General features: G+C 48.0%; 2 protein-coding genes across 2 annotated transcripts; both read right to left on the reverse strand.

Moving 5' to 3' along the window:
- Positions 1 to 1,732: 1,732 nt before the first annotated feature.
- Positions 1,733 to 10,053, reverse strand: LOC121677297 (MLV-related proviral Env polyprotein-like). Its single transcript, XM_042055625.1, has 2 exons — positions 8,460 to 10,053; positions 1,733 to 1,923 (listed from the first exon to the last, which is right to left on the reverse strand). Exons 1-2 carry the CDS (start codon positions 10,051 to 10,053, stop codon positions 1,733 to 1,735), a joined length of 1,785 nt encoding a protein of 594 aa, XP_041911559.1.
- A 93-nt stretch (positions 10,054 to 10,146) lies between these two features.
- Positions 10,147 to 15,599, reverse strand: LOC119821953. Its single transcript, XM_038341039.1, is given in 1 exon segment — positions 10,147 to 15,599. A coding segment is annotated over 1 exon segment (5,241 nt). The 5' UTR covers positions 15,388 to 15,599.
- Between the last annotated feature and the right edge of the window lie 293 nt (positions 15,600 to 15,892).

Here is a 15,892-nt window from a genome sequence, read left to right on the forward strand (position 1 = left end):
ATCCCTTTTAGATATTGAGAACTTGCTGGCTTTTCAGAGTTAGTAACAGGATCAGTAGCTAAAACTCTTGGTAAGTCATGTCTGACTCAGAGCTATTGGCAATGCTAAATCTTTACTATTGTCTTTTGCCTGTACCTCCTCTCCTTGCTTATCAGATCTGACAAGGTCCTTGATTGCTTCAAATCTTTTTATCACTGTCTTTTGTAAAATCTAAACCTCTTGACCTCTGAATATTTCTAATGAGTTCCTCAAATCAATTTCTGGTTCTCATTCTGCACATGTTCCAATGTTTTAATTTTTTTCACTTATCATATCTTCTTATCCATAGATATTATTTGGATGGCATGTAGACTGCCTTCCTGGTTGGACGTTCTATCTCCTGCCTTATAACTTGAGAACAGATTTTGATTGTCAATTTCAAAAGTATGAAACTTTTCAGATAACTTCTCATTACCAGTCTGTAAAGACTGTATCATTTCTAAAAGTATCTCATTTTTGAGTGTTACGAAACCATTTCTTTAACGATATAATATGAAGAAAAAAACTAATAGCCACCATGGCCACAAAAATATATGTACCAGGTAGGTCATACAGCTTAGTTCTTGCAGCAATTCATTCATGGCAGAAACAAAAATATTATTATATTCCTGGGTGATGACATTGTCTACAATTATCTTGATTGGTTTACAGTCTTAAAATTAACCAATCTGATACTTAGGTATCAAGTTAACTTACCTCCCTTACAATTTTGAGAAATTATTGTGGGTGTAATACTGTGTATTGTCCAGCAGGTGGCACAGTTGTGGTAGTAAGGCAGGTCCTACCTAGATCAGGGCCTGAATCACCTATGAGATGCAGCAAAAAATTTTAAAAGCAGCACACCTTCACATGGAGACAATTGAGTCTGGCAGAAGCTCAAAGGACTCAGAGCTTGCAGGCAACTGCCAGCTGTGATGTTATTGGATTTTGGGCCAGTGGTTCTCATGGATCCAATCTTGGAATGCCAGCCTGTGTTCTAGGTGCAGGCACAGAGCTCAGCCTGATCAGAGCAGGCCAGACAGCAGCTGGACCTCAGAAGCAGACCCTAACTTGGGCAGCAGCAGTGAGCCACATGGGTCAGAGAAGCCACAGAGAAGTTGCTGCAGGAATATGTAGGCATCAGTCACTCAGCCACTTAGCTGGCAGGACTGAGCCACACAGGGGTAGGAGGGCTAGAGATTACCAAGTCCCTACTGTGGATCTGCCAACCCAAACCTTGCTCAGCTTTCAGGCAGCTAAAGTACGTGAGACCACGCCCAGAGTGGACCAGTATCCTAAAGGCTATTGGCTGAAGGAGTTCCCACAACACAGGGGCTGCTGTGACCAACAAGTCTGAGAGCTGGGATTCTGACACACAAGGCGGCAGCCACTATGCAGTTCAGAGGTTGGGGACAGAGCAGCTTGTTAGCTCTAAGAATCTAATCATTCATAAAAGAAATATCTTTGAGTGTAACTAATTTATGGGAAAACCCAGAGCATTTTAGTTGCAGAAACAAGATACCAAAGTGGGTGGAGGAAAAGCCATGCACAGTTCTAGAATGAAGTGAAATGTGTCCTTGCAGATCCGAGAACTCACATATGGAACAATATGGATTTTAGCCATTCTGAACTTCCGCTGACTTGTGGTTAATGCTAAGGGGACTCTGTATAAGGAGAAATTTGCGCGAGGTGAGTTTCAGATCTTCTGTGCTCTTCATCTGGACAATGGCACCGTGTAGGGGGAGGGCATCTGTGTTGGGGGTGTCTCATCCCAGAACCAGTTTTCAGGACTCAGGATGTTGGCAAAGTCACACCCCTTACTGAAGTGAGGGTTTGGGCCCAAGTTACTGATGAGGAGAGGGCCTGAGGATGTCAGAGGAGCCAGAAGCTCTTGACATTGCTCTCCTAGTGGGGACACACAGGGTGCAATCATCCATCCCAGCAATGAATGTAAAAGGCTTTCTTCCAAGGAGCTGCCCGAGCCCAGGGCCACGGTTATGAGTTATGTAGGTACCTATCTGCATAGCACACACCAAATGCAGATACCGACAAGTATAGCAGGTCTCACGTGTGAAGTGAACTGTTTGTAAATGGGGCATAGAGATTCATTCTGTGTGTCCATGAGTGGCAGAAGCGCTCTACAAAGCCTCATTCGCAGACTCCACCCAAAGTTCCACTGTGCCAGGCAGCATTTCTCAGGAGAGTCACAGGCTGCTGTGTTCATTCTTTTCTGCACCAAACCCAAGAGAGGAGCAGGAATGGGGACATATATTTTTTTCTCCTTCTTGTAGTCCTGAGATTAATCTCGGGGACTTCTGCATGTGAGGCAAATGCTGTCACTGACTTGTACCCCAAATCAGTTCTGTTTAAATATCAAACATCTGTATCAAACAACTGTAGCCTATCAGGCTACCTCCCTTGACCACAGTGCAAAAGGCCAACAGGAAACCTGTCTAGCATCTCAGACCAGAGTAATCCCTAACACACCTGGGTGAGAAATGTGTCTGAGAGTCAGCATCAGCCTTCATGTGGGTCCATTAGCTGTAACCTCTGTCAAACTTTAAGCTAAGAAAAAACAGGATTTAGATACACTCAAACCTAAACACTCTTGGTGTATTAGTCCAGTGTTCTTTGCTCTACTGAAATATTCAGTCAGGCTTCTCTGTTTAACTTACAGATTTAGAGGCTAAAAGGCCAAGATCAGGCAGCCTCATATATGGGCCTTTGGAGAGGGACTGAGGGCAGGTGGCATTATGGCAGGGGTATGACATGGAGGAGGAAGAGATCTCACCATAAGACAGGAAGCCAGACAGTGACTGGGGTCCCATGAGAACTGTCTTAATCCCTCCCCAAGGCAGCACCCTCCATGATCTAGTGCCCCCTCCCATTCCACCTTGTCAAGGACCAGGTTTTCAATATATGACCCTGGGGGGGAGGGGACTTTCAAACCATAGCTCAACCACAAGTCAGTTTCTGTCATCTGCATCAGGCTCCCTAATACTAAACCTCCTCTATTTTGAAATGAGAATAAAACTTACCACACTATGATAAAATAATAGACATAAAATGTGTGGAAATTGTTAGAGTACATTGCCACTGGTCCTCTATCACGGTTGGCCTTCCTTTCGATAGTACAGTTCTTTGAGATTTACTTTCTGACTACGAATTTTTGGCTGCATGTGTCTGTGCACTGAGTGAGCCTGGTGGCCATGGAGCCCAGAAGAGGACATCAGATCTAGAGTCATGGATGTGAACCACATGTGGGTTCTGAGAACTGAACCTGGGTCTGCAAGAGCAGCAGTGCCCTTCACCACTGAACCGTTTCCCTAGCGCCAAAGTAGTTTTGTTAGCAACAAGTAGGTGTTTTCCCTGTGATTCCACTGCCTACATGTAATTTAGCTGTTCCACATAGACATTTCCTAAATCACTTTTAACATCAACTAGTTATAATTCTAAAATATTAGGAATAACCAACTGTCGTGTCCTGGAATATGTTCTAGAAGTAGCTGTGGTGAGAGCTTCCTCGTGGCTGGATTCACAAGAGTCCAGCAGGGAATTTTCTGCCCTCACTCACCTTTCTGAAATGCAAGTTGGTTCTACACTGGGTCACAGTAAAAGAGTAAGACTCCTGATCACATTTTAGAGTCATTCCTTTTGATCTTTTAACATTACAGTAGAATGCTTTTAAAGGTAATGTCAAGGGCTGGAGAGAGCACTTTGCGGTTAAGCACACTGACTGTTCTTCCACAGGACCCAGGTTCAATTCCCAGTAACTACACTTGGCTCCCAACCATCTATTACTACAGTTCGAGGAGATTCAGTGCCATTTTTCTGGCTTGTGTGGACAATAAGAACAGATGGTGTACCCAGACACCCTTACAGACAAAACACCAACACACATAAAACAGACGAATTCTTTTTAGGAAAAGCATAAAGGATAACATCAGTGGTAGTCATTCTCTGCCCTTGCCTATCTGGATAGGTGTGTGGCCCCTGATGACTGAGAAGGAAATGCACATCCTCCTGAGACTAAACCTCAGCCCCAGATCCAGAGCACGTGTTGTCATAGCTGACTCTTCAGTTGGTCTTGGTCTTACAGGCACCCATGAGAAGAGTATAAAGACTGAGAATGGAGAGTGGTTCACTCTCGGGAGTTTGAAATCAGGAAATATGAAAAATCCAAAAAATGGAAAAGAAGCATACGTTGCAATGGATGTTCCTGCAAGAGCTGATAAAGGCATGCTGGTGGTAGATAGCTCATGTTTTCTGGGTAAGATGGTGAATTAACTGAATGCCTGCATTACAAGGTTGTCCCACAGTTCTCCCAGGTCGTTGCCTCCCACTTGTTCTTCAACAGCTGAGTATCATGGGTCAGATACGTAATCCTAGCACTTGGGGATGCTGAGACAGGGGGATTGCTCAGAGATCAAGGACGGCTTAGACTTCGTAGTGAGTTCCAGGCGAGGTTACAGAGTGAGGCCTGCCTCAACTCCACCTACACAAAAATAAAAGTAAAAGAAAGAATTTTGAAATAAGCTTTTAGTTCTTCATTTTTATCAACCCTGTAAATTGGGAAACCCAGGAGGTTTCCTTGGTAGCTGAATCTATTTCTTATGACGTAGGGTACACAGATCCTTCTGGCACGTATCTCAGATTGCCTATCCCAGTGTCATCCTCACAATAAAGGACAAAAGTGTTCTCCTTGAGTATTGGCTGAGCTGCATCTAGAGCATGGGGAGTACAGGTGTGAGCCCCTGGCCAGGGCAAGGCTGCACCTCCATACCCTCCCTGCAGTTAATACTGTGGGGAGAGGCGTCTGCAGGAAATGGTGCTGCAGCTAAGGGGTGGGTTGGCTACTTCTGGCCTTAGGACTAAAAACCTTGTCATGGAACAGTCTTGCCTGAGCTGGGTCATGGAGGACAGTTCTGACAAAGTGTACAATGCAGCTATCTACACAGGGAGTGTGAGAAACCAGCCTCAGTGTATCTGGAAGCTGTGGCTGATCAAGTGGCATCCCTTGTTTGAGCTTACTGTGAAAATCACCAGGACAGAAAAGGGGGATGTAAACATATCCTTGACTCACCGTGGGGCACATGGGGAGTAGTTTCAATGAAGACAGCTTGTATTTAACAAGGGTATGTACAGACAGAAATAAATAGAAGGTGGTTAGAAATAGCTCACTCACAAACTAAAAGCAAAAACCCTCCCATCATTAACTCTCTTTCAGGAAGGAATTCTACCAGACACACCTAGGACAAGGGGACAGGTAATTATCCCAAGATCTCCTGCTCTGATGTCTCAGACTGTTGTCTACTAATTGTTTTCCATCTCTGTGCGCTTGTAAGTTTTAAAATGGACAAATTTGCATTTGATCAAATTTGATTTATTCTGTGGTGCTTATATAGTTGTGATTATATAGTTGTGATTTCACAAGCATAAGAGGCCAGGGCTGCTTTGAGCATCAAAATACTTGAGAGACAACTTTTAATTGTTCTGTTAACTGAATACCACTCTGTAATTGCAAAAAAAAAAAAATTGCAGCTGTTTTGACATTCTGAATGCTTCTAAGTAAATACAATTTTTTTTATTAAAAAAAAATACTTGAGATACAGGTGGGACCAAACACTGGGAGCCATCAAATGATCTCTTCTGTTTTCAGAGGGAAAACCCAACCAACGCAGAGTGAACAAAGAACTTAACTGCCCCATGACCTTCTGCCATGCTGTCTGAGGCCCTCATCTGCATATTGTTCATCTCTGGCATGTTAAATTCAGTGATAATAGAAATGGATTTTATCATATGGCAACACCCGTGTAATGGAACCTGTCTATGAAGCATCATAATGTCATCGTGTATGGAGACATTCTGCTAACATCTGGGACAAGTGAATTATGACCGTGAAATCCTTGATTGAAGCTACCAGTCATATCAAGAGCTTCTAACCTGTTGTCTCGCCCCAGAATAACTGAAGCTGCTATCACATAGAAGCTTTTAATTCACCATCTTGCCCAATAAACATGGAAGCTACCTACCACCAGAACACCTTTATCAGATCTTGACGTGAACATCCATGGCAACGTATGCTTGTTTTCCATTTTTGGGATCTTTCATATCCTTAAATTTCAAATTCTCTGACAGTTAAGCACTCTCCATTCTCAGTCTATATCCTCTTCTCATGGATGCCTGTAAGACTAAGACCAACTGAAGTCAGCTATGAAAACACGTGCTCTTGGCCCATAATATCCTGGATCTGGGGCTGAGGTTTAGTCTCAGAAGGAGACAATTCCCTGCTGGAGTTACCAGTTTTAAGATAACTTTTGTTACAGATTTTTAATCATACTCGATTTTTAAAGAATAGTTTTTAAAATATTTAAATTTGTAAGGCTGTGTGACGTTTGTGCTTATAAAATTTTTCATGTAGTAATCATAATAGTATCTTTAAATAGTTTAAATCTCAGGGCTTACAGATTATTCCTGAGATATGAGTTAAAATCTGTAAAATTATAACAAAATTTTGGCTTGAAGCAAATAAAGACTTATACTAAAATTTCCATACATGGGTATATATATATATGGTTCAACTCCGATTTAAAATGCATACACATATGACTTAAATCAAGCTTTTATATAGTTAAATTTAATTACACATATATGTGCTTATAATTAAGATGCAAATATTATTTTACGATTATTTGTAAAATATAAAGGGTCTGGGTACACCATCTGTACCCTCGGGGAAGGAGGGGTGTTTGCCAGGATTGAGACATATGGAGGCTGCAATGCTGAAGGAAGAACAACCTTTATTTTGCCCCAAGCTAGAGCCCTTTTATACCTTTAGGCTGGCCAGAGACCTGCTGAGCAGCCGGAGGTCAGGATCAGGGCAGAAGGCCAGAAGGAACACAAACATCCATGTTTATTACAAGGAAGCTTAGCCATAGCTCAGGGGGAGTGAGTGAGCTCAGATCACAACCTGTGTGTCCCATGAATCCTCAGTGTCTGTCCTCGTCACCCCCACGGCCTTTACCTCATAGTCCCAAGGCATGTTTGGGTGTCACCCAGCTGTGTCAGGGGCTCCCATCTTGCCTCATTGTCTCCCCCCTCCTGGATTGTTTGGGGCCCCTCAGGCTGCCTCCGTGCCCTCTCACCCCAACTGCCTCAGTATCTCAGTGGCTGACTTGGTGTAACCATGGCCGCATGGATATCACCCAGGCGGTCTCAGTGCCACCATATGCTGCTTTCGTGTCCACACAGCTGTGTTAATGTGTGACCATAACTACTTCAGTGTGTCCCTGGTTGCCTTGGTGTGTATTCCTTTCCTATATTGCTACCACAGAAACACCCCCCAGCTGCCTTGGAGTTCCACTGTGTTCTGTGTTGCGTGAATTGGATAAGGAAGAGGTCATTCCAAAATCTTTGGCTTGTAGCCTTGGTAGCAGGAAATGTTCAGCCTCTGATAGACTGAACCTCAAGCAGCAGTACAAAGGCATATTTACCAAATGTTACACAAAGTTGTTTTTTAGGCAAACAAGTTCGTCATACCAAAGCCCCTAATCTAATCTACGTGCTTGTCTATAGCACCATGCCCCTTCTACTTTATTCCTTATTGTGTACCATTGACAGTACCCAATAATCCAAGACCTTCAGGTGAAAGACCCCCGAAATGGGGTGCCTTCCAGTCTGGGAAGACCCTCCCAAGGAACAGCGAGACCACTCTTCGGATGCAAAAAGCAAGAGGCTTTATTCAGATACACAGGTACCTGGGGCGACTTAGTCTCTCGGAGGACTAGCGCGCCTTTAGGCTGGAGCAGTGGGTTTTTATAGGGTCGGGGAGCAAAAGCGCGGGTACAGAAGCGAGAAGCGTAGTTACAGGGTTCTGATTGGACAATTTAAACAAGGCTCGGGTTTAAACTAGGGACAGCTGGGTACTTCCAGGGGGTTTCCGAGAAATCAGATATGCAAGTTAACTTCGTTTATCTAGGGTATAAGCTGTTTCTGTTCCCCTGCTCATGGCCAGGTGTCTGACCATAGATATCCTGCTTGGCCCCCACCGCCCTTGTTTTTCTGAGCTGAACTTTAACTGAGCTTCCCTGTCCTCTGCGCTGGTAAAATTTCATGCCTTGCGAAATGGCGTTACTGCTGCTAGCTGCTATTATTGAGTGGGGGTCTTTCATTCCCCCCTTTTTCTTTAAACTGAATAAAATCCTTTATTCAGCTGACTTGGTTTTCTACACCTTCAGGGTCAAACTGTTTAAGTTGGTGGTATTATTGGGTCAAGACCAAGGCCTGTATAACTGACAGCCTGTCTTTCATGAACTGAACCAGACGGTTGAGGATACAAGGCCCGAACAGCAAGATTAACAGTATGATTATGAGGGGGCCCATTATGGAGGAGATTAGGGTGGTAAACCATGGAGATCTGTTGAACCAACCCTCGAACCAACCTTGTTGTGACTCAAATAACTGCTGTCTCTGCTTGAGTCGTTCCCTGAGTTTTGCCATATTGTCCCTGACTACACCTGTGTGATCAGCATAGAAGCAACATTCCTCTTTTAGGGCTGCGCAAAGCCCCCCTTGCTGTAGGAATAGAACATCCAACCCCCGTCTGTTCTGCAGGACCACTTCGGATAAGGAAGTCAAGGACTTTTCTAAGGCACTGACTGATTCTTCCAAGGCCTTGATATCTGTGTGCATGACTGCTTGTAATTGTTGGAACTGTTGGGTCTCAACTAGCGCAGCGGTCCCTGTTCCCACTCCCGCAGCTATTCCCCCTACTGTCAGTCCTCCCAGCATAAGGGCCAGTGTGAGGGACACTGGTTCTCGTCTAATTCGTGGCCTCTCTTCAAATTGTTCATAAATATATGAAGAGGTATGATAGGTTACTCTGGGCCACAGCTCTATTAACACACAATAGTCAGAGGTTGTGTTAAGGACCGTAAGGGAAACACAGGGAGTGAGACCCGTACTGCATGCCCAGTAGGTTCCATTGGGTGCCACCAGATATCCAGTGGAGGAAGTCTGAAGTGGATGGATACTGTTGCACAGTGACTCGTGGGTTTTAGGGACTCCTCCCACACAGGTCCCTCGACCCGATACCTCTGACAGGGTAAGTTTATGTTGGGAGGGGGATGCACAATAGGCCGTGGCCTCAGTTTGGTTGGTATAATTGCCAATTATAGCTACTCCCTCATAGTATGGGGGCCTCGAAACCAGACATAGCCAGCATTCCTCGGTCAAGTTTGGACTGGTATAGTTGAGGGTCGAGTATGCCCCCTGGATTAGATTGAGGAGTCTGTCCCCTGTACCCTGCAGAGGAGTTGGAGTATTATTGTGCGAGGATGGGGCCAAGGTGGTGGAGAGATTTTGGGCGGGAACTGGTCTGGGTCTGGGAGGGGGTGCTGGCTGAGAAGGGGGCTTCTGTTCTGACAAGACCGCATTTGGCCCGACAGCTACTGTTGATGAGACAGAAGCTATTTGCCTCGTTAAGGAGAACATAGTGACAGGGTCATATCCTGCGCGATAGAGACGCAGTCCCCAGGACTTGGGACCATCCCAGACTGCTGTTTTGCCTTGGGCGGTAAAGTCGAGGATCAGAGGATTGCATCTGCCTCCCAAGGTGGCCCCCGTAACATTTTTAGTCAAAGAGTCATAACAGGGGCCACACCAGTCCTTGCTGCATACCCAAGGTCCTGCACCCGTGTAACCAGGGGTGGTTCCTCGCTTAAGGGTGATTAGGTCCCAGGAAGAGGATGGCTTCCAGTAGGCGTCTCCGGTGGTTTCGCAACCCCATTGGGCACAGTACCCATCTGCGGGCCCCCCGCATTCTTTTCTAAAGTTTTGACCTGGGCACACATAGAAATCCCTGGCTCTTGTTCCATGCCGTCCCCCAGGGTGGTGGCAGCCATACCCGGAGAATGGCTCCTGGTCTGATGGATTCCATGAATCCCCCACTAGGTCACAGAGGTCAAAGTATAGGGTTGGAAAGACATCTTTCGTGGTTCCCAGCATGGAGGTGGAATTGGCAACCTGTCCTGTCATAAGGTTAGTGACTCTCCAAGTTATATTATAAACCGTATGAGGGCTCTTGGCTTCCCCCCCCCTCTCCCAGTCCTATCAGGGCCCATAGAATGATTAGGGGGGCTCCCGAGTAAGTCTTATCTTTAGAGGGTTTTGAGAACGTTGAACCTTCCATGATGATTCTGATGTTTTCTCGTCCGGTCGGGCCGCTTTTACGTGGGAGGCGTGGACCCAGGCCGCAATGCCGTCGACCTTGAGAGCGGTCGGAGTAGTCAGCAGCACAGCGTAGGGTCCCTTCCAACGGGGTTCCAAATTCTTAGTCCGATGTCTGCGGACCCAAACCGCGTCACCAATTTGGTAGTTGTGGGGTATCACTGGTCTGTCCAGCTGGTCTTTGTAAGCGGCAGCAAGTGGCTTCCAGACTTCCCTCTGCACGGCCTGGAGTGCCTGTAAGTGAGCTTGCAAAGAGGGACTGTTAGCAAAGTCTGAAATATCGGGGTCAAAAAAATTAATGAGGGGCGGGGGCGCCCCATATAATATCTCAAAGGGAGTAAGTCCATGAGGTCCTGGAGTGTTGCGGGCACGATAAAGGGCTAGGAGTAGTAGGAGTACCCAATCTCTAGTGCCAGTTGCAAGCGTTAATTTAGTTAGAGTCTCCTTGATTGTTCTATTCATCCTCTCTACCTGTCCTGAACTTTGGGGTCGGTAAGCACAATGTAATTTCCAATCAATCCCCAAGAGCTTGGCCACCAACTGACTTACCTGGGAGACAAAGGCGGGCCCATTGTCGGTTCCCAGTACCTGGGGCATGCCGTACCTGGGGAAAATCTCTTCCAACAGCTTCTTGGTCACTATCTTGGCTGTTTCATGTTTGGTCGGGTAGGCTTCCACCCATCCGGAGAAGGTGTCAACAAATACCAACAGATATTTGTATCCATATTGTCCAGGCTTAATTTCAGTGAAATCAATTTCCCAATGGGTACCCGGTCGGTGTCCTTGTACCCGGATTCCTGTCCCGAATTTGGATTTTCCAGCATTGACCTGAGCGCATGCCCTGCAGGCATCAGCTACTTGTTGTAGGATTTTGTCTCTGCCTAGCAAATAATGGAAGCTTTCTTCTCTGTCTAGGAGAGTTTTCATTTTCCGAGGACTAAGGTGAGTCAGCTTGTGTAAATAATCTATCAGTTCGAAAGTCTGTTTTGTGGGCACCACGGATCTGCCTTGGAAGACCCAATGCCCTCTGGCCGAATCATGAGAAGCCCCCATTCTTTTTAGTATCTCCGTGTCCTCTCTGGTATAGTGGAAGGGACAATGTAAAGGAGGGGCGTTGGTATCTTCTGGGGCAATCGTGAGGACTTGTGAGGCGCCTGGCGTCATGCCTATAGCGGCCTCTCGTGCGGCCCCGTCAGCCATTCGGTTGCCTCGGGCCTCGGGGCTGTCCCCTTTTTGGTGTCCTGGGCAATGGATTATACTTAGTTTTTGGGGTAAAAACAGGGCTTTTAGTAAGGCCAAGATCTCGTTTTTGTTTTTAATTTCCTTGCCCTCGGATGTTAGCAGTCCCCGCCTCCGATAAATCTCCCCGTGAATGTGGGCAGTGGCAAAGGCGTACCGGCTATCAGTATAGACATTAAGCTTCTTACCTTCTGCCAGCTTGAGAGCCTGGGTGAGCGCCACGAGTTCAGCCCGCTGGGCAGAGGTTCCGGCTGGAAGGGCTTCTGCCCAGATTACCTCGGTTTCGGTGGTCACTGCAGCCCCGGCTCTTCGTTGACCATCTTTTAGAAAGCTGCTCCCGTCTGTATACCAGGTAAAATCAGCGTTCTGGAGGGGTTGATCCGTCAGGTCCGGTCTGGTCCCGTGCATTTCCGCAAGGATCTCGAGGCAATCGTGTTCCGCCCCTCCCTCCGGCAAAGGGAGCAGGGTTGCAGGGTTTAGGGTTACCACAGGTCCGAAGTGCACTCGGTCCGTATCCAGGAGCATGGCTTGGTAATGGGTCATGCGGGCATTAGAGAGCCAACGGTCCGGAGGCTGCTTAACCAAGGCTTCCACCGCATGAGGTGCCAGGATGGTCAATGGCTGGCCCAGAGTTAGTTTACCCGCGTCCTTGGTAAGGACTGCAATCGCCGCTACCATTCGCAGGCAGGGCGGCCATCCTGAAGCCACTGGGTCGAGCTTCTTCGAGAGATAAGCTACAGGACGTCTCCAAGGACCCAGTTTTTGAGTTAGGACCCCTTTTGCGTAACCCTGTTTTTCGTCCACAAACAGTTCAAATGGCTTAGTTAGGTCTGGGAGTCCTAATGCGGGAGCGGTGAGTAAGGCCCGCTTTATTTCCTGATATGCCTTTTGTTGGTCCTCGCCCCACCTGAACAGAGTCCCTGATTTGGTGAGTGGGTATAAAGGGGCTGCTATTTCAGCAAATCCTGGAATCCATAGGCGACAGAACCCTGCTGTCCCCAGGAACTCCCTCAGCTGCCGAGGGGTCCCAGGTACAGGCATGTTCATAACTGTCGCTTTTCTGGCCTCAGTCAGCCATCTTTGCCCTTCTTTGATTTGGTACCCCAGATAAGTGACCTGCTTTTGGCAAATTTGAGCCTTTTTGGCGGAGGCTCTATAGCCCAGGTTCCCTAGGGTCAGCAGTAAGGCCTTTGTGCCTTTCTTACATTCCTGTTCTGAGGTAGCCGCCAGTAGGAGGTCATCCACATATTGGAGCAATATCAGGGTAGGATGCTGAATCCTGAAATCGGCCAGATCCCTATGTAGCGCCTCATCGAACAGGGTGGGGCTGTTTTTGAACCCTTGTGGGAGCCTGGTCCAGGTCAGTTGTCCTGAAATCCCCAATTCTGGGTCCTTCCATTCGAAGGCGAATATAGGTTGGCTTTCTGGGTGAAGTCTCAGGCAAAAGAATGCATCTTTTAAGTCCAATACTGAGTACCAATTATAAGACGGGGAAAGCCCACTTAACAAATTGTAGGGGTTAGGCACGGTGGGATGTATGTCTTCTACCCGTTTGTTAACTTCTCTGAGGTCCTGGACTGGCCGATAGTCCCCAGTTCCCGGCTTTTTGACAGGTAATAGGGGAGTATTCCAGGGGGACTGACAGGGTGTTAGTATCCCTTGGTCCAGGAGTCTCCGTATGTGGGGTCTGATTCCCATCTTAGCTTCAAGCGACATGGGATATTGTTTGATTGAGACAGGGGTAGCAGTCGCTTTTAGCGATATAATCAAGGGGGCTTGTTGAGTGGCCAATCCCATACCCCCAGTCTCTGCCCATGCTTGGGGAAATTTAGACAGCCAAAAAGTCTCTAGTGCGGTTTCGGGGTCTCTAGGTGGCTCATGGAGCCGATATTCATCTTCCAAATTTAGGGTTAACACATGCAAGGGCTGTCCTTGTGGCCCCACAATTCGCACCCCCGAATTCTCAAAGTATATCTGGGCCTTTAATTTGGTCAGCAGGTCTCTTCCCAGTAATGGGTATGGGCAATCCGGGACATGGAGAAAAGAATGAGTCACCTTACCGGTAGCCAGATGTACCTTGCGGTCGGTTGTCCATCGATATCTTCTTCCCCCGGTAGCCCCCTGGACCCAAGCGGATTTATCGCTCAAGGGTCCGGGGTTTTGGGTCAACACAGAGTGTTGAGCCCCAGTGTCCACCAGGAAGGTGACTGGCTGCCCCCCGACGTCAAGAGTTATCCTGGGCTCAGGGGGGGGGGCTCCTGACCCTGACCCCCCCTAGTCTTCCAAGGTTAGGAGGGAGGTCTGGGGTCGTGGCTTTCGGGGCCCCTTCGGTCTTTTGGGGCAGTCTCTAACCCAGTGTCCTTTTTCCTTACAGTACGCGCATTGGTCCTTCTCCACCTGGGGCCCCCTCCGGTCTCCCTCCTGTCTACCCTGTCTTTGGCTGGAAACTACGGTGGCCAAGAGTTTGCTCATCTCTTTATGTCTCTTACGGTCCCTTTCTTTTTCCTTTTCCTCAGCTTTTTTTCTGCGACGGTCCTCTCTTTCCTCTGCCTCCTTTCTAAGACGGTCCTCCCTTTCTTCTGGAGTCTCTCTCTTATTGTAAATTCTTTCTGCCTCCTTTAGTAGGTCCCTGAGCGAACTCTCCCTTAAGTTTTCTAGGCGCTCGAGTCTGCGTTTGATATCCGGAGCAGATTGCCAAATGAAAGACATAGCTACGCTAGTTTCTTGCCCTGGATCTTCTGGGTCATAAGGGGTGTATCTACGATAGGCTTCTTTGAGTCGCTCTAAGAACGCTGAGGGAGTTTCTCCTGGTCCCTGCAATACCTGTTTAACTTTAGCCAGGTTGGTGGGGTGTCGGCCTGCCCCATGGAGACCCGCTATGAGCAACTGGCGATAGAGAATTAGGTGATTCCTACCTTCCTGGGTGGTGAAGTCCCAGTTGGGACGTTCGAGGGGAAAAGCGGCATCTATTTCATTAGGCAGCTGGGTGGGACGTCCGTCTGTTCCCCGAACCGCCTTTCGAGCCTCCAGGAGGACTCTCTGCTTCTCCTCCGAAGTCAGCAAAGTCTGCAGTAATTGTTGGCAATCATCCCAGGTGGGCTGATGAGTAATCAGGACCGACTCAATTAGAGCAGTCAGCCTAACTGGGTCTTCAGAAAAAGAGGGATTGTTATTTTTCCAGTTATATAGGTCGGAGGAGGAGAACGGCCAGTATTGTAGTTGGCCATTTCCTCCGGTCCGGAGAGGGAATGCCTGAGAGGAAGTAGAATCCGCGGTCAGCTGCTGGTCTCGCCGTCCCCTTAAGCGGGCTGCCATGGGGGACGGGGCAGCGGGAGATGGCGCGGCAGGCCCCTCGTTTTCATCGGTCGAGTCGGCCACCTGAGGCGGGAGGGCCTGTTCTCGGTAGGGGGGGGGGTCCTCCGTGAGGAGTTCTACCAATAGGTCATCCCCCGCGGGCAGAACCTGCGGAGGAGGAGGTTTGATTTTTGAGGGGTCAGTAAGGGTCGGATATAGAGATGAGCGGGATGGGGGTCCTGTTGGAGTGGGGAGGAGTGGAGGGGGTAAGGAGGGAGCAGACGGAGGAAGTGGGGGTTTGGGAGGGACAAAAGGCTTAACCCATGGTGGTGGATCATATGCCATTGCCTCCCAAGTCACGATGTAGGCAACTTGGTCTGGGTGCCCATGAGGGCCGGGGTCCATCACTTTGGCTTTGACCTGTGAGATAATAGTAAGGTCGAATGTACCATCCCGCGGCCAGCCCACGTTGAACGTGGGCCATTCAGACGAACAGAAAGTTACCCAACGCCTTTTTCGGACTTCCACGGACTGGTTGTTCGCAATGTCCTGGACGTCCCTCCAGTGCTGTAAAGTTAGACTCAAAGGGGTAATTAAGGACTGTCCCATATTTTCAAACACGGACACAGACAAAACCAAACAAAAGAACAGAAAACCAATAACAAAACAACAAAATCGCGCAGCGCGGCTTCGGCGTAGAACCGAGAGCAAAGTCTGAGTTGGAGATAGCGAGAGTCCGGATCTCCCTACTCCCAGAAGAACCACGTGCCCTTCTGACTGCGGAGGAGCTCCAAACAGCCCAATCCGGGTGGGGTTCACTGAATACGGACGGGTCTCGAATGGGACCCCAGACGCCCTCGGGACGTCTCCCAGGGCTGCGGTCGGGAGTACGAACTCGTCAGTTCCTCCACGGGTCCGCCAAATACAGATCTAGTCAGCTAACTAGTGCAGACACTGGCGCAGGCGCAGACATAAAAACACAATACAGACAGTCACATAAAGCGATCGCTGGCCAGCTTACCTCCCGGTGGTGAGTCGGTGGTCCCTGGGCAGGGGGTCTTCAAATCCCGGACGAGCCCCCAAATGAAAGACCCCCGAAATGGGGTGCCTTCCA

This window comes from Arvicola amphibius, chromosome 8, assembly GCF_903992535.2.
Source record: "Arvicola amphibius chromosome 8, mArvAmp1.2, whole genome shotgun sequence".
Taxonomy (NCBI): domain Eukaryota; kingdom Metazoa; phylum Chordata; class Mammalia; order Rodentia; family Cricetidae; genus Arvicola; species Arvicola amphibius.